General features: G+C 36.2%; 1 protein-coding gene across 6 annotated transcripts in view; it reads left to right on the top strand.

Annotated features, from left to right (window-relative positions):
* The window catches only part of LOC134527977 (gastrula zinc finger protein xLCGF3.1-like), a 137,098-nt gene that overhangs the window by 97,963 nt on the left and 13,909 nt on the right, over positions 1 to 25,226 (top strand). For 2 of the 6 annotated variants that reach the window (XM_063361098.1, XM_063361101.1), the window contains exons 5-6: positions 4,903 to 5,142; positions 10,125 to 11,452. The exons of 1 other annotated variant lie outside the window; for it this stretch is intronic. In XM_063361098.1, the coding sequence (XP_063217168.1) occupies positions 4,903 to 5,142; positions 10,125 to 10,954 (1,070 nt within the window). In that variant the 3' untranslated portion in view covers positions 10,955 to 11,452. Of the gene's footprint in view, positions 1 to 4,902; positions 7,797 to 10,124; positions 11,453 to 25,226 lie in introns of those variants that run through there. 3 more of the 6 variants (XM_063361097.1, XM_063361100.1, XM_063361102.1) reach the window with 2 other exon arrangements.

Below are 25,226 nucleotides of genomic sequence, written 5' to 3'. Positions count from 1 at the left end.
CAACGATAACAACATAAATTCTCACTATTTCACAGACCAGTATATAGTTTTTAGAAATGATAGAAATCCTCAACTTACACTGAAAAATAAAGGGGGTGGTGTACTTTCAGCCTTTAACAATACCAAATTTTTATCAGTGCTACCTGTTTACATTTACGACTTTCCCGGTATTGAAGCTATCTGGATCAAGGTAAAAACGTCTCCTGCAACAACTTTTATCATCGGAACTATCTACCTAGCCCCGGACATCTCGCCGAATAAATATCTCGAGTACCTTGAACACTTGGAAGAAAAACTATCTACCACTCAAGAAGATATTTTAATTCTTGCTGATTTTAATGTTCCAGGTATTGATTGGCTCACTCAGCACTCTTCAAACATTACTCATTCACATGTCAAATCCAAAGCCAATTACCTTCTCAATTTTGTGTCTACATTGGGTCTGACCCAATATAATCACACCCAACCTTGCAAAAATCTTCTTGTTTTATGTTTAACAAATCTACCTCAGTGTACAGTAACGCAACCCTCTGAAATACTTACCAAAGAAGATCTGTATCATCCAGCTCTAAACATTAACATTTAAATTTATTCTAGCTCAAGAAGTGTTAATCCTCCCTACAGAAATTACAAGGACGGTGATTTTTTAGGTCTTTATAACTCCATACAAAATTATGACTGGTCTCATTTCTATGAATCAACCAATGTTAATCATCAGGTGGATGTTTTAACAAATTGTATAACTGACAATATGAACATATTTATACCACTAATTTCTAAAAAATTACCCAAATATCCGTTATGGTTTTCTAATGACTTAATTCAAGCATTAAAATAAAAAAAAACATTTTCACAAACTTTATAAACGATCCAAAAATCCTTATTATTATTTACAGTTTTCACATTTTCGCAAAATGGCAAAATCTTATATAAAACGTGATAAAATTAATTGGATCCGCTCTACTAATAACAACATCAAGAACAATCCAAAGAAATTCTGGAAGTATGTTAAATTAATGAAAGATGGTTACTATGAACAATATTCTTTAAAAATCAATGATGATATTTGTGATGATCCAACTGTTTTATCTAATGTTTTTGCACAATATTTTTCCAGTGTCTACAAGACTTCAACCAATAATGTGACATCTTCAAACATGTCCTCGGATTCTATTCCTATGTGCTACATCCCTAATTTTATCTTAAAAGGCTGTTCATACTTATTAGTTCCTCTTCTTTATCATATCTTTAACACCAGTTTGCATGCTCAAGTTTTCCCTGACAAATTGAAAATAGCAAAGGTCATTCCGATACACAAACATGGCTCTAAATTGATTGTGTCAAACAACAGACCAATATCTTTACTTAATGGCTTCGCAAAAATATTTGAAAAAATTATACACAAAGTTTTAAATTTTCAACTTCAAAATAAATTATCAGCCAGTCAGCACGGTTTCAGATCTGGAATGTCCACCACTACTAACCTAATTACTTTTCTTAACCCAATCCATAATGTAGTTACTAACATAGGTCAGGCAGATGCTTGTTATTTTGATCTAGCCAAAGCATTCGATACAGTAAACCATTGCTACTTTTAAAAAAACTATCATACTTTAGTTTTTGTACTAACTACTTGAACTGGTTTTCTAGCTATCTCAATAATAGATATTTTTTTGTATCTGTCAATAACCATAAATCCTCTTTACACCATGCTAGTTCTGGAATACCACAAGGTGTCACTCTCTCACCTCTCCTCTTCAATATATTTATAAATGACATTACCATGGTCCTTAATTACTCAACTGGTGTACTCTTTGCTGACAATCTGAAAATCTCTAAAATAATATCTACAGTCAATGATTGCGCTCTTCTACAAAGGGACGTTAATGAAATCAATAATTGGTGTCTTCTAAACTTGGTCAATCTTAACGATAATAAAACTAAGGTAATATCCTTTACTAGGAAATATAACCCTATAGTTTATAATTACATTCTGAATAGTAACCCAATCTCAAAAACTTTCATTATAAAAGACCTTGGTGTCTTTCTAGATTCAAAATTATTTTTTCATAAACTAATCGACTACTTAAACTCTATTTCAAAAAGAACATTTGCTATTATAATATATATCACACATTATGCTACCAATTCCGATTCAATTATTTCTCTTTACTTGGCATTAATTCGATCTAAATTAGAATACTTTTCAACTACAGTAGAACCCCGCTTATCCGCGACTCGATCATCCGATTCGCGGATTAACCGCGATTTATGTCCATCAAGTCCAATTTTTTAGTTACATATAACCAATGATTCAAAATGTATGTAAATGTTAAAATACTTTGCAAAATGTATGTTGGTCAAAGTACTTTGACTCAGTTATGTTTATATACACAGAAAGTTTTAAAAAAAATACTAGTACATACATACGTATGTACATAATATTTTTGTGTTCCATGTTACGTGAATAGATTATACACTGGTGCGCGATTCCACGTCCGCATGACCGGACTGTACACTCCCGCGCGCAGCACGGCGCCGTGCCACAGAGATTAACCCGGCACATGGAGACAGTCCATTCCATTAGTGTACGTTGTTGAAGCGTGAAGGTGGTGATAATTTTATGTATTGTAACAGTGATCTGCATTCCGACGGATTGTACCGTTGTGTTGTGCGGAAGTGTTGAGCGCAACATTTCATCATGTCATCAAATGAAAAGAAAAGAAAGCGAGTGGTACTGTCCATCGACAGCAAAACAAAAATTATAGAAAGATTTCAGAGTGGAGAAACGATTGCAAACTTGCGACTGAGTTTGATGTCGGTAACACAACAGTGCGCGACAGCATAAAAAATCGCGAAAAAATCCTTCAGTTTGCTTCACAGGCTGACACTTCAAGTGGATTAAATAAACGCAAGACGACGAAAGAATCCACATTTAGCAGCTTGGACGCTTGTTTGTTTGAATGGTTTCAACAGAATAGGTCGGAGGGTGTACTATTAAGTGGCGTAATTTTATCACAGCAGACGCAAATTTTTAAAAAAAAACTAGGCTTGACAGAAGAACCATATTCCTGTTATATTACTTCTCCGTTATTTTATGAGCACCGACTGTACGGAAGTGTGTGTGTTGCAACTAGTGCTTGGCACGCAAGATAAATTCAGCCTATCACTTGCTGACGCGGCGCAGTGATACGACGGTGTTTGTTTATTTCAAAACTCAGCTAAGAGTGAACGGAGAATAGATATAACGACCCCTCACAATTCCCGAGATTAGGGTCGTTATAGAGAGGTGGTCGTTATAAGATTTCCGACCTATCTGCAACACTAAGACATAATAGGCCGTTTTTGCACTAATTCCACGTTCAGCAAGCTAAAAATAAAAAATCTAACATTTAAAATTCATATACCACCACCCCGACGACCGCTCTTGAGAACCGACCACCTACGCGACGACGACCCTCCTGTGGCCGGTGGCCCCGGCAGCTGACCATGGTGACATCCACGCCCACGGACTGCACTGCGGGACCAATGACAGAGACACCGTTTCAAAACCATCAAATCAAGTCTCAATGCACTGGTATGAAAAATCTTATCTCGAAAAGAATTTTGAAGGCAGTCGTTCTGTAAAACAATAACCAGCCCGATGGTGTTACTGACAACAGAGAAATGAGCTAAGTGTGGCAGCGTCGCTTACGGGCGATGAAAAGAATGCGTGACCTTGGCAGCTATCAGCTGTCTTGGGCCCTCGGACTGGCGGGCGGCTAGCCACACACCTCGGTGCAACAACGACTCGCGTGCCCACGTCTCCGCACACGAAAGACTTAAAAACCACTGCTGCCCAGCACTAAGAAGTCCGCCTGTATGTCAACAACGCACACGCACACAAAGCATGTGTATATATGTAATCTCCGAATGTCCACAGATGGCTGTCTGTGGGCTAATGACCTTTGAGGCAAGCATGACTCGGCTAACCGCGATTTTCGATTATCCGACTCACTCGTCTCCTTCATTAACACGGATAATCGGGGTTCTACTGTATCTGGAATGACATTGGGTCGACTGATATTGAGAAACTAGAAAATTTACAAAACAAATTGTCTCAACTAATAATTCATAGAGTTTTTCCGCATCCCAATCTCATTCCTCTAGCAGACCGTAGAGCCTATTTGCACTATCTTTTTGTACATAACATTTATAACTATAAAATTAAATGTAGCTATATTCTTGAGAACACCGGATTGAGAATCCCCCAATTCAATTCTCGCCTCTTTTCTAGTTTATGGACTATTTTTAACAAGAATGATCTTATTTATAGACTCGTTTCAAACTATAATAGACACAACACCAAGTCAAATCAATTGTGAACAGAGCTATGTTTTAAAGTATTTAATGTAATTTATATCCTCATACTAATTATAGTTAGTATTTTTTCTCTTTCACGTTTATATTATTGTACTCTATTAAATTTTATGTCTTGCTGCTTACTACCTTACTACTTTGTACTAATTATTATTTTAAGTATTATATTTGTATTTGTCCTTGTGTTGTCTGTTTATATGGATGTCTTGTCCTTTGTTTCTTGTTTCTTTATGTATTTGTGTATATTTTGTATACGTCGTGCCCACCACTAAAGTCCCCGGACTGTTGGTGCGCATGTAACAAAATTCAAATAAATAAAATAAAATAAATAAAAATTATAATTTTTTTTTTTAAATTTTACAGTGAATAACCCTAATTAATTAATTAATTAAATTGATTTCACTTTATAGTTACAGTACATTTTCTCTCGTACAGATATTTAGAGTGCCATACAGAAAATTCTAAAAATATTTACACTTGTGAATATCAGCATATTTATGTCATAAACTGGTTCTCTCTAATTTTTTATGTTGTATTTTCTAGGATGTGCAAAAAGCAATGCATTGCAGTGTCTGGAGGAAGAGAGGACTGAAAATGAAAAAAATTTGTCAACGTGCGTGGAGAAACATGATTTAACAGCACATTATGGTTGCTTATTTCAGTCAGCCCTGATACGAACCTCTAATTTGAGTTTGGAGAATAAAGACAAAGAAGCTATACAGTCAAGAGATGTTAAAACATTTCTTTCTGTTGGAGCGAACAATAACAATGTAATACATAGTGGTAAGAAGCGATTTCCATGTTCTGTTAATGGTGCTACGATCAGAAAATATCTTAATATCCATATGAGCACACATACTGGTGAGAAACCATACTCATGCTCATTGTGTCCTGCTAATTACAATGAAAAGAGTAAACTTATTATACACTTGAGAACTCACACGGGTGAGAAGCCATTCTCATGCTCATTGTGTCCTGCTAATTTCAATGAAAAGAGTAAACTTGTTACACACTTGAGAACTCACACGGGTGAGAAGCCATTCTCATGCTCATTGTGTGCTGCTAATTTCATTACAAAGTGTCATCTTAGCAGCCACATGAGAAAACATACTGGTGAGAATCCATACTCATGTTCACTTTGTTCTGCTAGGTTCAACAGGTCTGGTAATCTTGCTAGACACATGAGAACCCATACTGGCGAGAAACCATACTCATGCTCATTGTGTCCTTCTAATTTCAATGATAAGAGTAAACTTGTTATACACTTGAGAACTCACACGGGTGAGAAGCCATTCTCATGCTCATTGTGTGCTGCTAAATTCATTAAAAAGTGGCATCTTAGCAGTCACATGAGAAAACATACTGGTGAGAAGCCGTACTCATGTACACTTTGTTCTGCTAGGTTCAACTGTTCTAGTAATCGTGCTAGACACATGAGAACACATTCTAGTGAGAAGCCATTCTCATGCTCATTGTGTGCTGCTAATTTCATTACAAAGTGTCATCTTAGCAGCCACATGAGAAAACATACTGGTGAGAAGCCATACTCATGTTCACTTTGTTCTGCTAGGTTCAATAGTTCTAGTAATCTTGCTAGACATATGAGAACACATACTAGTGAAGAGCTATTTTAATGTAATTGTGTTCAGCTCAGGTGACTCATAGAGCAGTCTTATGAATGTGAATACAGAGATGAGAAACTCTTAACAGAATAATAATGTGACCCTGTACAGTTCATAGAAACACTTGAAAAAATTTTATGTTGGACGCTTCATTTTTGAATTTGTAGAATTAGTTAATTTGATGAATGTAACGTACATAAAAAGCTTGAAAGATCTAATGATGTTTTTTGGTACATATTCTCCTTTAACAACAAATGTAAAAATGGCGGACATTACATAAGAAATAATCAGTTTCGTGTCTTCACAGAACATATAAAGAAATATCTGTTTCACCAAGTTATTACTGTTTGACTGTGTAACAAAATAAATAGATGATTATTGCAGAACAGAAACTACCAATGAGAAATTCCTGGAATTACCTTATAACTGGGTACCACAGAGAAAAAAACCTTTGTACATGGTCGTGTGAGCTGACCACTGAAAAATTGGGTCAAATTAATATTTCAATTTACATTCCAGAAATAATTACCTGCAACCTGGCTCAGACCATGCCTTAAAGTTGAAACTTGTCCTTAACCAGTATGAATGATTAAACATGGGATCTTTGGCCAGTTGGTACAGTAGTGAACGAACAACTAATTAAATGGTTGACATGATCACCTTTGTGTCCACGAGAAGGAGGTGAATCCACTCCCAACACATATTCTACACATCAGTCATTCTCTTAGAATACAGAATATCATTCACATTCCACTGTGACTTCATTACAGTGTATCTTACATGTGGAAAATATTTATCTTTTTCTCACTAAAGACCCATCTGCCTCTTTGTGTCTCTCTTTAACACACTAATGTAATTTAAATAGAGTACCTTCACCCTGCTAAGAAAAATACTAGTGGATTACTTATAAAGCTTCTTGACTAAACTGAACTTCTATTAGCAGGCAAAAATTAAGTAAATCAATTTTTTAGCCTAACAAAATTAAATCAAATAAATAATATGAATCATTACATTATCATTAACATACATCGCCATGATGCTGAACATATTCTAAACATATAATACAATGGTACCTTCACCCTGTTGATAAAAATAACAGTGGATTACGTATAAAACTTCTTGAATAAACATTGAAAATCCAATAGCTGGAAAAATTTAATTAAAAAGAATTTTTTAGCAAATTAAATTAAGTAAATGTTGAGAAATAGTTTAAAATTCTTAACACAATCACAAAATATCATTAAATTACATCGCCATCACGCTGAACATATTATAATCAGATAATCCAATGGTACTTGGGTGCTGTCTGGGCTCTAAGTCTCTGGAAATGATTGCTACTAGGCATTCTATTGGTCATCCTGTTGCCCTATGTTTGAGTTTCCATTCGCACTCAAGTTGGAAGTCATGTGGTATCATCTCAACGGAAGCTTGTTTGGTATTCTGGAACTATTCGAGTCAGGTCGTGTGGTGCTAAAGCGTTCATAATGGGTGGTCCAGGTCCGCACCCTTGCATGCTGTATTGCGTTTGAAATAAATAGATTCAAATGGCATATATATATGTCAGAGTCAATTAAAATTGACAAATTTTTAAACTATTCAGCAGAGGTAATGATTCTGCTAGGAATGTTATCTACAACCTGAAATATGATATGCAATTTGCAACCATAACCCTTTTTCGTTCATGCATTTATATTCCTATGACATAAAATAATTCTGTTGTTTGAATAACATGTTATTTTTAACATCATAATTATTATATCACTATGTAAGAAATAAACATTTGTATTCTTTCACATGTATAATAAATAAAATCTAATCAATAGGCTTATTTCTGGTAATTTTTAGAGTATCAACTTCTGAATAAAATTCAGAAAATAGTATCTGAAGTTTTGTGTTCTTTCTTGATAATAATTTTATTTTGGTATGATTGATGCACTCATTTTTTACTCTTGTATAGAGGAATTTGTATTATTTGTAGTGGTAATTTTAGATTATAAGAGTTATGTTAGATCAGCCACTAAATGATTGCTGTGAGCCATAGCCCCTAAAATGCCATGCGTAACCTTATTATATAATGTTTGAATGATACTACATAATTCAAAAGTAATTTTTTATCCCTTTTTTGAAGTTATACTTCTAATGCAACTTCCAACAAGGTTGCGTTAAACATTTAACGCTCCTGGGGAGGGGGAATAGAAAGAGAGAGAGCGAGGGCTATGAATATATATACTGTATAGAAGTCGCCAGCCCAGGTTAAAATTTCTAATACGGTTTGAGGTAGTTGGTTAATTCACTGCTGCAATCGCCACCATCTCTAGGGCATCGACTTGTGGTGGTCCCTAGCGGACAAGTGTCAAACTCTTCAAACACCCCTTCCCCACCCTCGCTCAAACATGCGTTGTCCTCCACCCACCCTCTACCATGCCTCTCATCACTACAGTTTTGTGGCGCACAAACTCCCGTTGAATGACCTTGAGCTGCAGTGAATGTTGGGTGGGGGGTGCGGGGGAATGACAACGGGCGACAGTGCTGCGCTCTAATGTGCAAATAACAACCTAAGACGATACAAGGCGTTACGGCAGCGCACTGCAGCGGTGAAGTTCCCAAGCTACTCATTATATGGTCCTGAAAAACGTAGAGTAAATCCTATCCACTCGCGACTTCTATACAGTATATATATTCAAAGGCAAGGGTGAATGCTATTGTAAGGAACTAAGTAGAGAGTAAAAAAAATAATAAAGATCCTGACAGTTTGTAGTGTCACCATATTTGTTTTAATTTTCAATACCCTTTTTGTATATTACAATTTAAATTGCAGAAAAAAATCATGTTTCATAGACACATAAATAGTGAGTGTAGTGAGTGTGTGTCATTTCTCAATGTCCACGAGGTCTCGCAGCGTCAATTTTCTCCTTGGCGCGAACCCGTCCGCTTAATTAAATAAACAGCTTTTATCATTGAATGATTTCATGATTTATTTCATGAAAATCTGCTCTCATAAAAAAGTTAGTTTTATAAACATTCAATAGGTCTCTCTCTCTCTCTCTCTCTCTCTCTCTCTCTCTCTCTTTGAAAATCAATCTATAAATCGTTACAAATTTATTTTCTTTATTTTGGAAGTGAAACTTCTAATGTGACTTCCAACAAGGTTGCGTTAAACGTTTAATGCTCCTGGGGTGGGGGAATAGAAAGAGACAGAGCGAGAGTGAATGCGTGGCACTCGAACGCATGCGCGAGCGTTAGCAACGAGTAGTGTCCAACAGTGTGAGCGTCGTGAAAACCAAAAGGGTAACTACCATTGATACAGTTATTTATTTTCAAATTTAGTGGATAACAATTGTAAAAAATGAGTGAAAACAATCCCACGGACAATGCGACGGATTTAAGGTTATGTCAAGGTACGTCTCTTGTGAATATCAATTGATTCTTAGGTTTTCTCTTTTGAAATTACATTATGACGCATTCACATACATTATTCTGTCTGTCTGTCTGTCTGTCTGTCTGTCTGTCTGTCTGTCTGTCTGTTTGTACGCGGTGTTCTACAAAACTTTTATACGAATTTTAATGGGGTTTTCAAGTTAACTTGAGCGTAGCAGAGAAAGAAATATAATCTTTATTTCATCAAAATCGGCTCAAGGAAAGAAATCTTAATTTTATGACGTACAATATAATCATTATAAGAAGCCATTAAGTTTTGCTATTGTAAGGAACTAAGTAGAGAGTAAGAAAAAAATAAAGATCCTGACAGTTTGTAGTGTCGCCATATTTGTTTCAATTTTCAATACCCTTTTTGTATATTAGAATTTAAATTGCAGAAATAAATCATGTTTCATAGACACATAAATAGTGAGTGTGTGTCATTTCTCTATGTCCACGAGGTCTCGCCGCATAAATTTTCTCCTTGGGGCGAACCCGTCCGCTTAATTAAATAAACAGCTTTTATCGTTGAATGATTTCATGATTTATTTCATGAAAATCTGCTCTTATAAAAAAGTTAGTTTTATAAACATTCAATAGGTGTCTCTCTCTCTCTCTCTCTCTCTGAAAATCAATCTATGAATCTTTACAAATTTATTTCCTTTATTCATATCAGGATCTTTGTTTGTTGTGGTTGCGTGTTTTTAATACAAATACATTTTCCAGGGCGAGACGATGAGGCAACCACAAGCACTTCCACTGGTTCAAGAGGTCCACGAGGGAAAAATGCACAATATTACCGTGATTACAGAGCACGGAAGCGAGCGGAGCAGGAAAAAGATTCGTTAAATAGAACTAGTGATCCTTCTACAACTGCTGATTCTTCTACAATTAACGTCGCAGGATCAGTAACATCGAAGAAAAGGAAATCAGCCGCGGAATACCAAAGAGAGTACCGAGTACGTAAAAAAGCCAAACGTGACAATATAATCATTGATTCGCTAGCTGTAATTCCATCAATTTCGACGGGGGGATTTACTACCACTCATCAATCAACTATAGTAGACCAACTAACAACTGCTGGGCCTTCTATTAATCCAAAAACGACTGCTGGGCCTTCTATCAATCCACAAACGACTGCTGGGTCTTCTATTAATCCACAAACGACTGCTGAGCCTTCTATTAATCCACCAATGACAAGGAGGAAAACACCCGCAGAATATCAGCGAGAATATAGAGCAAGGAAAAAAGCTGAACGGGAATCTACGAGGGCTGCGAAAACCAACGACGGTTCAATGGAGATTGCTGATGAAAATACCAGCAATATTGGTGACAAAAATGCAAGGATAAATACACAAGTCCCATATACTCAATTCCATCAGCATAAGAAAGTTCACAACTACATTAGAACAAAATTCACCGAGAACAATTGTGGTTTTGCATTCTCGATATGTGATCGATTATGGTTTAAACAAGATTTGAGAGGACTCTCTTCAGATATTGGTCATGAATTTCGGGACAGAATCTTACCAAATGTTTCGAGAGAAAGTATCTAATTGTGTGCAACGTGTTTTCAGTCAGTGCAACATAACAAAATACCAACTTATGCAGTTTATAATGGTTTCAAATATCCACCAATGCCAAAAAAATTACCACCACTGGATATAATAACGGAACGATTGATCTCACCTGGAATCCCGTTTATGCAGATTAAATGCTTAAGACACGTTCATGGTCAATACGGCGATAAATGTGTCTGTTAACGTGGATACAATGGTAAAACGCCTGCCACGGGATATTGGAGATGATCATGCAATAAATGTCCATATCAAGAAAAGAAAAATTCACAAATCCAGCTACGTTCAAAGCTTGGTTAGTAAAAGGACAGTTACAACTTGGTGGAATTTTCTGAAAGATACTCCACTGTATCATGACATTGAAATTGATCAGTCTTTTTGGAATGGACCTGTAACGGATGGAGAAATACTGAATGATGAATTGAGTGAAGCGATCACAATGGAAGATAGTCTCGTTGCTCAGCAGCAAACCTAATTATGGGATGAAGATAAATATTTGGGACTTGCACCAGGAGAAAATCAAATTCCAAAATTTCTGCTGTTTGACGTGTACGCCGAGGAACTATCATTTCCAGGAATTTATCTTGGTCACATGAGAACATTTCGTGAGGAAATTTCAGTCACACCTTTTCAAATGGCAACGAGTGAAATACGACGAACTGATCGACGAGGGGTTAATCCTCGCCATTTGCTGTATATGGCTGCGAAAAATATGAGACTGCTTGTTGCTTCATCACTTACTGTTGCCTTCAAGTTTATCGGCAATGATACAAAAGTGACGAAACAACGAATCGAATCAGAAAAATATGTTAACGATTGCCTAGAAACAAATCTCGCATTCTTGAAGTCCATACCGAATGCTGTGTACTATTGGTCCCAGCGCAAAAAAGATCTATTTGCCATGATTCGGCAACTTGGTAGTAGGCCGACGGTTTTCCTCACGATGAGCGCAAACGAAATTGAATGGATCCCATTGCTGCAGTTGCTACAGAAATTTAAAGATGGAAGAATAATCTCTGAAAATGAAGCAAGTGAACTCAATTGGTTGCAAAAAAGTACACTTATCAACGAGGACGCTGTCACATGTGCCATCTATTTTGACAAATTAGTTAACACGTTAATGATCTCCTACAGAACAAAGGCCTATGCCCATTTGGAAAAAAAATATAAAGTGAAAGATTATTTTAAACGAATCGAATTTCAACATCGTGGGAGTCCGCACGCTCATATTTTACTCTGGTTGGAAGATGCACCAAACAGTCGACTAGGCGATGACAAAGAAGCTGCGATAACATTGATCGATACTTTAATCTCAGTATCAACCTCAGAAGCCTCAGGTAACATCAAGCTACAGACATACAAACACACGTTTACGTGTTATAAGAAAGTGCGGGGTTATCAGCCACAGAAATGTCAGTTCGAAGCACCTTTCCTGCCTTCTCGGTCTATGCAAATACTTATTCCTATGGATAAAGAAGAACAGAATTTTGCCTGATATGCTGATCATTACAAGATAATCAAATCCCAGTACGAAATTACAGATTACAATAGTATTGATGACTTCTATCAAATAAACAATATAACTTCAGACGAGCATTATTATAAAATTGTTTCCGCTGGAATCAGTCGGCCACGAGTATTATTAAAACGTGAACCATCGGAGAAATGGCATAATCCATACAATCCATTCTTGTTCAATGTGTTGAAATCGAACATGGATTTGCAGTTCATATTGGACGAATATTCGTGTGCAATGTACGTAGTGAACTACGTCAATAAATCAAATCGAGGGATAAGTAATTTGCAAAGACAGATTCTTGAGATAACTGAAAAATATCCTGATTTTGGAGTGGTTGAAATCACGAAAAAAATGAGCGTCAATTTATTGAATTCTGTGGAAATTTCTAGCCAAGAAGCAGTTTGGTGGTTGTTGTGTAAACCGATGTCACATGCAACCAGATCAGTAACGTATATTCCAACATCATGGCCTGTCGATCGACAAAGAATGAAAAAAGCACGCACGGAATTGGCAGACCTTAATGATGAATCCACCAATATTTAGAAGGATAATGCCATTGATAAATATGAAAGATGGCCTCAGGATTTAAATGATCTCACTATTGCTCAATTTTGTGCGTATTATAAATGTAATAACAATGAATACAAAAAAAATGAACACCTCACATATTATCTATATATATAAAAATTTAGCTTCCGTATGTATTTGGCCGCAAAACTCGGAAAGTATACGATGGTTTGGATTGAAATTTTTACAGAACATTGCATCTTAACAGAAGAGTGTTTATATGAAATAAAAGTTTGGGAAAATCCACCGGAAAAGTCGGAAAAAAAAGTTTCTATAACTAAATATCATGGTCACCCAACTTAGTTGTGACCACGCTCGACGATGCTGTACCATATTGTCGAAGTTCAAGCACATCAGGCTACTCGACCATTGTGCCTTGACGACTATAATTTACACAAATATGTATATGTGTATATATATATATATATATATATATATATATATATATATATATATATATATATATATATATATATATATATATATATATATATATATATATATATATATATATATATATATATATATATATATATATATATATATATATATCAAGAAAGAATAAAAAACTTTATTTAATTTGAAAGTATATTCTTTCGACTCTATTGATAAAAATACGTTTAAATTAAAAAATATTCAAATTTTTGGAGCACAGTAAAAAAAATGCATTTAACCACGAATATGCGAGTTAAACTTCAGAACGATCCAACGGCAGTCATATTTTCAAGACAATTAATTGAAGTTGGTAACGGCACTGTACCTACAAATCCAGAAACAGGAAAAATCAGCTTATCATCTGATTTATGCAACATCGTAGATTCAAAAGAGGAATTAGTAGACAAGGTATTCCAAAACATCGAAACAAAATTCAAAAATCCATCTGAGGCATGGTTGAGCGAAAGAGCCATTCTAGCGGCTAAAAATGTTGACGTACACGATATGAACAATAGTATTATAAACAGAATCGAAGGTGAAACAATGACATACAAATCTATTGATTCAGTAGTGCACCAAAATGAAGCAGTGAACTTTCCAACGGAATTTCTCAATTCACTCGATGTTCCAGGATTACCACCACATATTTTGAATTTGAAAATTGGTGTGCCAATTATATTGCTTTGAAATATCTGTCAGCCTAAATTATGTAATGGTACACGATTAGTAGTTAAAAAATTAATGGATAATCTTATTGAAGCAACAATTTTGATTGGACTTCATAAAGGTGAAGACGTATTACTTCCACGAATGCCACTTATTCCGACAGATATGGCGTTCGAGTTCAAACGACTTCAATTTCCAATACGCCTTGCGTTCGCTATGACCATCAATAAAGCACAAGGACAATCTTTGCAAGTGTGCGGTTTGAATTTAGAAAATGAATGCTTCTCTCATGGACAGTTATATGTCGGGTGCTCCAGAGTCGGTAAACCATCTGATCTATATGTTTATGCAAAAAATGGGAAAACAAGGAATGTAGTCCTTCCATTAGCTTTACAATAAAAATATTTAAGCTAAACACATTTTTATTTCTTCTATTACATTCCACAGCCATGCACAGTAAAATATTAAATTAAACAATGAATTAATATTAAACTGTTCCACAGCAAAGCGTGGCCGGGTTTAGCTAGTAAGATATACAAATTATAATATGGCAACTCAGTTTGAAGAGTACAAAAGAGAAATGGTGATGCTACATATTCCCTTCCGCAACGAAGAGATAGATCTACTTTCTGAGGCAAAATTTCTGGAAATCTACACAGAAAATGAGAACATCATCATGGAGCGTCAAAAGGAATTAGAATCTAACATCAAAATTGAGGAAACTATGAGACTATGTGAACAGTTATATCGTGAAGAAGAAGATTTGAGGCAACTAGACAATCAAGTTCGTCCGGGAGCAGTTCCAGAGCCACCTCCATTCAATGATATGTATGCGGATCCCGATTCAAACATCAACGATGTTCTTCGTTTAGCAACTTTGAGTCGTCTCCGAGCGATTGCAAAGCGGAGAGAGAATTTAATGCCAAATGAAGAATTTTGTCAACTTATGCAAGCAACCAATCTTGAACAATGATCGATTTGATTAGAAACTATCCATTATTTAACATCGCAACCATTTAAACCATTGCTGGTGTTCCTGATGGGCCGAGCCGGATGCGGAAAAACCTTCGTGATTTGTCTGATCATGGAAATTTATAATAAATATGGAACCACAAATGCACATTGCAATGCGTACCTAACATGTGCTTCGACAGGAAAAGCTGCAGTGGCAATCAGCGGTACGACCATTCACACTGCTCTATCATTATCCACCAGCTTAGATAATAGCTTGAGTTCTGAAGCATTACAACAATTCAGATCATTGTTTCAACACATTCGCTTGATGTTAATCAATGAAGTCAGTATGGTTGGAGCGGAGCTTTTGGAACGAATTGATAGAAGATTGAAATTGATAACAGGCAAATCAGATACCCCTTTTGGAGGACTGGATGTCATACTGGTTGGAGATTTAAGACAACTCCCACCAGTGAAAGCCACACCTATCTTCAAACAATCGAAACATTATATTGGTTCAAAAACTTGGCGCTCATTCAAACTTCACGAACTCACCCAAGTCATGCGTCAATCAAATGTTGTATTTTCGATGATTTTAACGAAGATAGGAAATGGAGATCGATTGGATGATGTCGAACTTGCACTAGTGGAATTGAAATTTGTGACGGAAGAAGCTAATCGGTTATGCCCGCAGGGCATACGTCTGGCTTATTCCAACCAAACTGTTGATAAATGTAACAGAGAAATTCTAGAAAATCAACCAAATCAGACAATATCTGAGGCTATAGATTTCATCTCAGGTTGTGACAACGAGGAACAACTTGAAAGTGCACATAAAGCACTTGAAAAAAAATTACCAGCAGACACCAGTGGATTACTGAAATGTTTGACATTCGTCCTTGGGCAGTATTACATCATAACGACCAACATTGAAGTTGCTGATGGATTGGCCAACTGCGCCATGGGAAAATTGGACCACATCGAAAGAAATGATAACGGGGAAGTTACTTGGGTATGGTTGATATTTCCGAATTGTGAAAGAACTGGAGTAAAAGCTCGGGCCGTGACACGTTCATTTATGATCGCTAATAATCTCAATCCTTTAGCTGTCCCGATCGGTCGACGAAATGCTACAATCTATCTTAATAGACAAAGAAGTATCTCAGCTAAGAGAAATCATTTTCCACTAGCACCAGCCTGTGGATTAACGATTCATAAGTAGCAAGGGGGAACTTTCAATGAGGTGGTTTATTATTATGAAAAAATTCAATCCCAACAGTTGGTTTACGTTGCCATGTCGAGAGCGGTTTCAATTGAAGGCTTGTATATTATCCCAGTAAACAAACATAAGAAATTTTACCATGGGAACGGGAGTAACGACCGCTCGTGCATCGCTTTACGGAATGAGATGATGAAATTGCGTCAAAATCCACTTTCCACCTTGGATGAAGAACTATGTAAATTTATCAACTCGAAAAAAACTTATCAATCATAGCATTTGATTGTCAAAGTGTTCGTGCACACGCCAATGATTTGACGGATAGAGTTTTTGAAAAATCGAACATTTTAATGTTATCATAAACGTTTATGGACGATAATGAACCTCCTGTTCTCATACCAAATTTTGATTTCATTGTAAGATTTCAAGGTAACGAAATTCGGAATGCAGGGGTTGCTATCTATCACAATCAGAAAAATAGATGTCATATTGTGACTCCACATTTAGATATAAAAGCTCCTTACTCAGGTAACCCTGATGTGACAATTTCAACGTCAACCACAGCGAAAATAATCCGAAGAAATTGATTCTAATTGCCATTTATATTTCACCAAATGCAGCCATGATGGATATTAAATTATTTATTGCAAAATCTTTATTGCCACTATCCACTGCAGGTTCACAAGCACTGGCAGAATTTACTGGTGAAGAAATTGATTATCGTGAGCGGCCTGTGATCCTTGCAGGAGATTTTAATGTGAATTTCTCGTTACCTGAAGCTGAAACATTATTAACCTTCCTTAAAGACAAATTTGCATTGGAAATGATAAATGGTAGGAATGATCCAACAACCAAAGGGGGAACTACCATTGATGCAGTTTTTGCAAGAAATATTGAAAAAATAGAACTCAAACATTTCGTATCTTACTTTAGTTATCATAATCCCATTGTAAATGTTATATATTTGGATATTTCTCCACTCGAAAATCATAATTAAAAGATGCGATCAATTGTGAATTGTAAGCAATGTTAATAAAGTATGTCTTAAAGAAACAATAAGATTTCACTAAAAATCAATTTCTACCCCTTCCTATTTTCATTTCCACATTACGAAGTTTCACTTCTTCTGCGCGGAGGGACTCCACGCACTATTTTCGCATGCAATTAAAAACTATTTTTTAATGATGCCAAAGAAGTATAACTTCTCACGCATGTACCTAAGTACACACACCCATTTTTTGGTAACTGTAACTGTTAAAAGCTTTTTAAAACTAATTCACATTTGGAAAATTGTAAGGATTAATACCAACACACTTGGAAATAGGGGTAAACGATGTTCATGTTAACATTTATACATTCTTATTTATACCAAAATATTAATGACAATCACAAAATTATTATAGTGCCGATTACACCTTGAAGAAGATTGCTCCTGCCTTCCACAGCAGTCCGCAGCAATTCTACACCTACTTTACCAGAGTTAACGATAACAAACTAGAAATAAAGAATTTAAAATTATTTACCTTTACTGAACAGAATCTATATTATAATTCTGACAAATTGTATTAAACTCTCTTCGGCTTCAGTCATCAATGACATTTAATATTCTGCAATTCACAAACAAATTTTGAACTCTACAATTCTCATTACTCTCCATTATTTACTGTCTCTAGTAAAAGTTAGGAGGTCGCAACCTACTAGTTTCAACTTTGATAGATTACTATTAAATATTAAGTCTTGAACAAACAGTCTCAACTACCGCCGGGGTACTCATCTCATTTCTTCCGTGCAAGCGATGAGTCTCACCATGAGTGTAAATCCCAAGGGGGGCTAAGACCCCCCCCCCCCCGTCCCCTGGAATTATAAAGCCCTCTTACTGAGGGGACCAGCTTGCGCTTGAAAAATCATGACCTTGAAATGGGATTGATGAACATAATTTTAAAAATATGTTTTATGAAAAAATTTTCTGTGCATTTTAAATTGTTCTGCTTGTTGCATGCATATAGGCCCAAATACGGGCAGTGTACAACATAACAAGCACGCTATCCATAGATGACTTCTGTAGGTTAAAACCCACGTGCAAAACTCAGACTATGAGGGGCTCACTCTCTGACCTTCGTACTTCCAACTCGCTTAGCAACCAATGTCTCTGCAGTACTCGCTTTGTTACTGGCATACCTGCTGCATTGAGTCCCCACTCAACCAGCAACTGCCGTGAAGTAGCCAGTCTCTTACTCTCTCAGCAGCTGTAGTGAAGCAGCGAATCTTCCACTCGCTCTGCTACTGAATCTCAGTTAGCACTCGTTATTCTACCGACGTTTCAGTAGTACTCACTCTGCGACCAACTTTCCTGCTGCATTGAGTTTCGCACTCGTTCTGCTACCAACGTTTCTTCAGCACTCAGTCTGATCGCTCAGCATCCCAGTTGTGAAGCAGTCTCTCACACTCGCTCCGACAACCATCGCGAAGCAGTGAGAGTCACACTCACTCCGCAAATGTCGTGATGCACAAAGTCTCCCACGCACCTAGCTACCGACATATCTTCAGTACTGGGTTTGTAACTGACATTCCAAATGCATCAAGTTCTCGCTCAACCAGCAACCGCTATGAAGCAGATTTCTCCACTCACTCAACTACCGGTGCCTCAATAGCTTCCGACATTTCATAAGTACTTGCTCTGCGACCGACATTACTGCTGCAGCAAATTGTCAGCAAGTAGCATAACGAACTGGTACTCGTTCGGGCAAAGTGTCTGCTCACTTGTTCCTCGTCCCTAGTAGCTTTATTGTAGAGCTTCTGATTGCTCGTCCACTGAAGCACTCCCAGAATAATGTCAGATGTTCTGCGTGTTGACTGACAGGCTGCTAACTGCTCGGGTTTATATACCTGTCAGCTGCGATGACGTCAGGTGTTTGTTTGCTGCTTGTCACTGTGCCCCAGCCTACTGCTGGAACCTCTTACACTAGGTATCTTACACTAGGTAAGCAATTTGCACATTTTGCACAAACCATACCATGTTTCAGAGTAAACACAGCACAGGGATAGGAAAGTAAACATTATGGCTGTACATGCCATAGCAAAAAATAATCTTTAACAGACTCACAGCATGCATTTAAGTACCTGAATTAAACTGCAAAAAATGACACTGAAATTAGGTAAGGAGTGTAAATGCTCATCATCGCTACGGAAGCACTTAAAAGTTTTTTAACATGTAAAACAGGTAAAAATATTTTGGTCTGTAAAAATTCATGGGTTAAAACTCTCTTTTATTATTTTAGTGGCAGCATTAAGTATAATAATTATTTTCATTATGCTTGTAAACGAAAAACGTTCGCAATAAATGACCATGGGACAACATATGAGAAACAAAAGATGCTCACCTCACTATAAAACAGTTACACTACATCATGAAAACCAGATTTCTTAAGAGGCAACTTGCCACATACAATATTTTCCACTCGAAAACAAGTGGTTAGTACGAAAGTCGAAAATTTTTTTTGTAGCATACGACCTCTGTGGAGAATGGTATGGTGTGAGAGTTTACCATTCCTAGCCAAGCTCGCGTACAGCTGGAAGCAATATGTTTCCAATATAGAACTTCTGGATCTAGATACCAAAGCCTGAAGTCAGATAATTACTAGTTAAAAAAAAAGGCACATCTCAAGCACAAATGTTAACATGTAAGAGAGTGAATGATACCCAACATGCTGGTTCACCGCTGAGCGATGACAGCGTAGCAGTGTAACTGCACCGCATGGGACATCCTAGAAGGTTTCTTCACCGGATGTTATAAGCATGTTATTTAACACATCAAGACTGTTATAAATAACCTTCTAGAATGCAAACAGCAGTTTACCAAGACATAGATAATAAAAAGTCAACACAAACACAATATTACCTTGACCAAAATGTCTACTATTAGATTTTTGTTTACTTGAAATGAGAAAACTTTATTAAACAGAAATAGTAACTAACAAAAATCAGTGACATTTTGTTTAAATGTTTTTACGTTACTGTTTACATTTCAAAAAACCTTTACTCTTACAATTTAAAGCTGTGTGGATATGATGTGTTAACTTTTACAGAAACAGCAGATAACCCTCCCTCCCCCCCTTTTTTTTTACATTTAGCTCAAATATGTATGTATTTGTAACTAATATTATTGGTGCACTATTATATAATATAAATTTTCAAAATTTCTAGTTATAATTTGTACATTTGAATGCAAAAGTTTGAATATACAGAGTTAGTTTTACTTTGGAAAAAATTTTTTATAAGAAAAAAACTTAAGCATATTATGAATAATTAAATTGAAGATTTTTATGGTTTTTTTGTTTAAACAATTTTTTTGGCCCTAATGAATAAATGTTTTGTGAAATGTTAATGTATTATGTAACAGTTTCTCAGGGCCACTCAATTCTTCACAGAGTGGTATTTTCTGTTTTCTGATAGGCCATTGGCATTACATTGATTTTTAAATGTTAATTGAAATACATTTGAGCATGTGTGTTATTAATGAGTGTTTTGGTAATGTGTACATACTAATATTATATTTTAGTTTTATTATTTAAAAGAGATAAGTGAAACTGATAAAATTATGTGATGTATTTTTTATTTGTAGTCTACAAAAAAATAATTCAGTATTATAAAAAATTAAAATAGAATTTATTATTTCCAATGGAATAAATTAACACAAACATTTTTTGTGGCTTAGTGATTTTTTTTTATGTTTTGAAAACACTTATTAATGTATGTGACTACATAAAAAAATGTCTGGGTTTTGCATTTTAAGAGCAACATAACAGAGTGGGCTGAAGGTAGTAATACGAAAAACTGATTCCTGGTTAGTAGTACTGAAAATATTTGTTAATACTTGGGTCAGCCACTAATTTGTCCAAGCTTTGTTGTCAGTATTACTTTTTCGTGTGGAATCATCTTAATTACGTATGTACCCATTTCATAGCTACATCTTATGATAGGGTGCTGATCAGAATGGGGTATTTTTTTTAGTTAAATAATTTGTAACATGAGAACTATTTGTAACATTGCAGATACGGAAATAGTGTGTGTGACGTCCTAACCATATTAGATAATACTTTAGAATTACAAATATAACGTGAAAAGTAATTTATGTCACCGTTCAAATTCACATAGACAACACTATGCACAGGCTACTGAACAGCAGGGCAAAATACTATTTCTTAAATGCATTTTTTTTTAACTTGTGCTTGAGGTATTACCAATGTGCATGACTGGCACTTGTGTTATAGCAAGTCCCGGATGCACTAAGGGAGTGATATTTGAGCCACGTACCTTATATAAAAACTATAAAAACAAAGGGTAACTGTTAGAAGTGGTTGCATGCCTGCATGTAGTATACAGTGTTGAGAACTTGAAAAAATTAAAGCCACATATAAGTGAAGGTATATAATTTGAATGTAATGAAGAATAAAGTTCGTAGTTTTGTTCAACTAACCAAGTTGCTGAATCTCTGCCTAGTTGTGTGAACATCAAACTGTTTGGTGTGGTAGCCAGGCCTTCTAGTTGGGGTCTGATCTCAGATGTAGTGGGGATCTTCGTATGAAAAATTTCCTTCCCAGAATTGGGACCATGTGTTGTTGAGTTTTTTGTTTGTTATATATTTAGGAATCTACGTATGGCATTAAAAACACTTAACTAATCTCACAATTTAAATATATCTAAAAAAAAATCTGTATGCAATGAAATTTCTGAGGACCTTGTGGAAAAGCATAATGCTTTTAAAAGAAAAGGTATTGCAATTTCCAAAAATGGCCCAAAACAGTGATTTTACATTATCCTTACAAGTTATTGCCTATATCTAGATATACTTTATATAGTAAATGGTGAGGATTTATCTCAGAAAGAAAGAGTGCTACCTAAGTTAACATTGAACCCAGTGGCGGCTGGTGACTTTTGAAAATGGGGGTTCACAGCATTAGGCTCTTTTTATAAAGAATCACCGAACCCCCCCCCCCCCCCCTCCCTTTTGAAGCGGGTGGTCCGGACGTGATCAAAAAGGCATAGCGCAGAATAATATGTTGTGAAAGAAAAGAAAACCTCTCCTTTACTTGATTAGTAATCACATCACATACTACCTTGGCTGCAACAGTTCTATTTACATTAACATCTTCCACTTTCTTTTTTTTAGAATGCTGCTCTGGCACCGACATTTCAGTTCGCATTCTCACTTTATCCATATTCTCTCTTTCTTTCTCAAATGAAAGTCGAAAACTGTCAACATGTTTCCTGACTTTATCGGCATCGATGCTCCTTTTTTGTAGCTGATTAAACAAAATGTCTACGTGCGGCATTATATTGTGAAAAACTGACAGCCAAAAAACAAACACTGGATCATTCAACATACGCCGAATAGCTCTCGACTGATTGATTGTTGTTGACTGCTTGCATGACGACTCAATCCTTTTCATGCATTCAATCAGTTGTTTTCTGTACTCGTACACCGTGTTAACAGTAAGACTCTTAAAATTCCATCTTGTAGAAGAAGCACGAGGAATTCTCCTGCCAACAACGCCATCAAGAACAGCAATTCTCTGTGTGAGTGGCTAAAGAAGTTAGTTATATCACTCAAATTGGAAAAGAATACACGGAATTGTTGGTTTTGGCTTGTAGATTGTGCCACAATTAAATTCAACTGATGCGCATAACCATGCACGTAATGCGCATATATATAATTTTGTTGAATAATGGCCTGAACACCATTGTGATGCCCACTCATTACACTAGCCCCATCATAACTCTGAGATATCAATTTTTCGGATTTGTCAACAATACTTTCCAAAACAATGCGAATAAATTCTGCGATTGACGCAGCATTATGTCCTGGAGGATTTACAAACTGCCAGAATCGTTATACTGCTTGCCCGTTAGGTAACACATAGCGAAAAACTATAACCAATTGGAATAAAGATGATATGTCTGTCGTTTCGTCTGCAATCACTGAAACAAAACTTGCACATGAAATTTATTTTTTGATGTATTCTTGGCAGACTTTAAGCATACAATCTAGCAAATCGTTTTGGATTTCTTTACAAGTCCCTTTGAAAACAGTTGCAATTGCAAGGTGTTCTTTCAAAGATTTGTCTAACTCTGCTGAAAAATTAATTAACCCTCTAAAAATTCCAGGATTAGCAGATTCTTGTGTCTCGTCGTTACCTCGCAGCGCGAGTTCAAACGCCCCGCAAATGTTTATACAATCTATAATTTTAGACAAGACATAACGATTTTTTGTAACTTTCTCGTTATGTTGTTAAATGTTCAAACAGTAGGCACAATCAAGTTGTTGGCAAATGTCTAATTTCCCCAAAAGATGAAACTCCCGGACGGAATTCAAATGTGTTTCTGCACTCTCATGCTTCTTTATTTTTTGACTTAAGTGAGACAAATGTGAGACGCCAAAACATACAGAACTAGATTCACCACTTCGTTTCGCGAAGAGCAGGCAGGGAAAACAATAGAGCCGGTTGGTTTCTTCGCATCCACAGATCCACGAGTTTTTCTCGCAAATGTCCTGCTTAAATTCTCTCCTGAACTCCCTATTTTTTGAGTTAGTCACTTGCACTATAGTAAGTTTAGGCATTGGCCTGCCTGCTTGTTTTATTTAGATTTTCCTTTCCAATGACAAATTAGAGAACACCAGTGTTTTTATGTCCGAGACTGTTAACTTACTCAAGGCCATAACGAGTAACTTAACTTAGTAGTTAAAACAAACTTTTTAAACGTCGCACTAAACGCACTAAAGTAGAACAATAACACGTGACAAACAGCGCCGTCATCATTCTCGAAGAGCGAGCAAAAATGGGAGAAACAGGACAAGAAATGTCGCGCCGCGCACAGGATAGTGTTGCACACGCCTGGACTGTGCTCCTAAGCTGGCTTATGGGGAGCTACCCCCACCACGTCGCTCCGAGCCAAGCGGCGCGCCGTCGCCCGCCTAGCCTCCATCGCACGTGCGATACCAGCAAATCAGCGGCAAGCTGCGCTTACTCTACAGCGGCGGTTTTGGAAAATATTGCTAATGGTTATAAGACCAAATGGGTTGCATTTATATATTATTCGATGTGTATGATATTTAAGTATTACAGTAGGCGCCTATTTAAATGAGGCGAGGGGGTTCACGTGCGAGTGTGCTCTAATGCAATAACCGCCACTGATTGAACCTAAAGAAAATATTTTTATTATTTTGATTTTACACGGAATAGCCAAATATCCACATATAGTTTTTATTATAAATCAAAATTAGCATGTAAGTTAAAGTCCAATACAGTGTTTTACTGCATAGTTAAACAGTACATTTTCTCTTGTACAGATATTTAAAGTGCAATGCTGAAAATTCTGCATATACTTACATTAATTTAAATTAGCATTCTCTTCTACCTTCTCAAATGACCACCACCGACCACCGTATGTCACCACATTCTTGCTTTATGAACAGGTGCTTATTTTGAACTACAGTCATTAAACTGTCTAACTGCAGCTTGTTTCAAAAGAGACCATGTATATCACTCTACTGATGAAAGTGGCACCTGAAAGGGTCTAGGAAATATGGAATAAATTGAATAATTTTAAAGTGCAATGTACTTGAATTGCAATTTACAATCCATGAAGTCTTTTTCATATACTCATAATCTAAAAGTTTGGGGTCTCATTATATTCAGAGCCACATTATTTTTGGATAAATACGGTAAGTACATCGGCATCTGCTTGTGTTGGCCAACTTCAAAATACTGCTGCAACCAATGTTCTTTGTTGCGTTGTTACATTCCATGGTTGGCCCAGCAACACAACCCGGAATAGTAACAAATTACAGTTAAAACACTTGAAATAATTAAGCTTGTGAGATACATCTTTAA

Source organism: Bacillus rossius, chromosome 1 (assembly GCF_032445375.1).
Source record: "Bacillus rossius redtenbacheri isolate Brsri chromosome 1, Brsri_v3, whole genome shotgun sequence".
In the NCBI taxonomy this organism is placed as follows: Eukaryota; Metazoa; Arthropoda; class Insecta; order Phasmatodea; family Bacillidae; genus Bacillus; species Bacillus rossius.
Note: the sequence above shows the minus strand (reverse complement) of the source record. Positions and strands in the feature narration are given on the sequence as shown.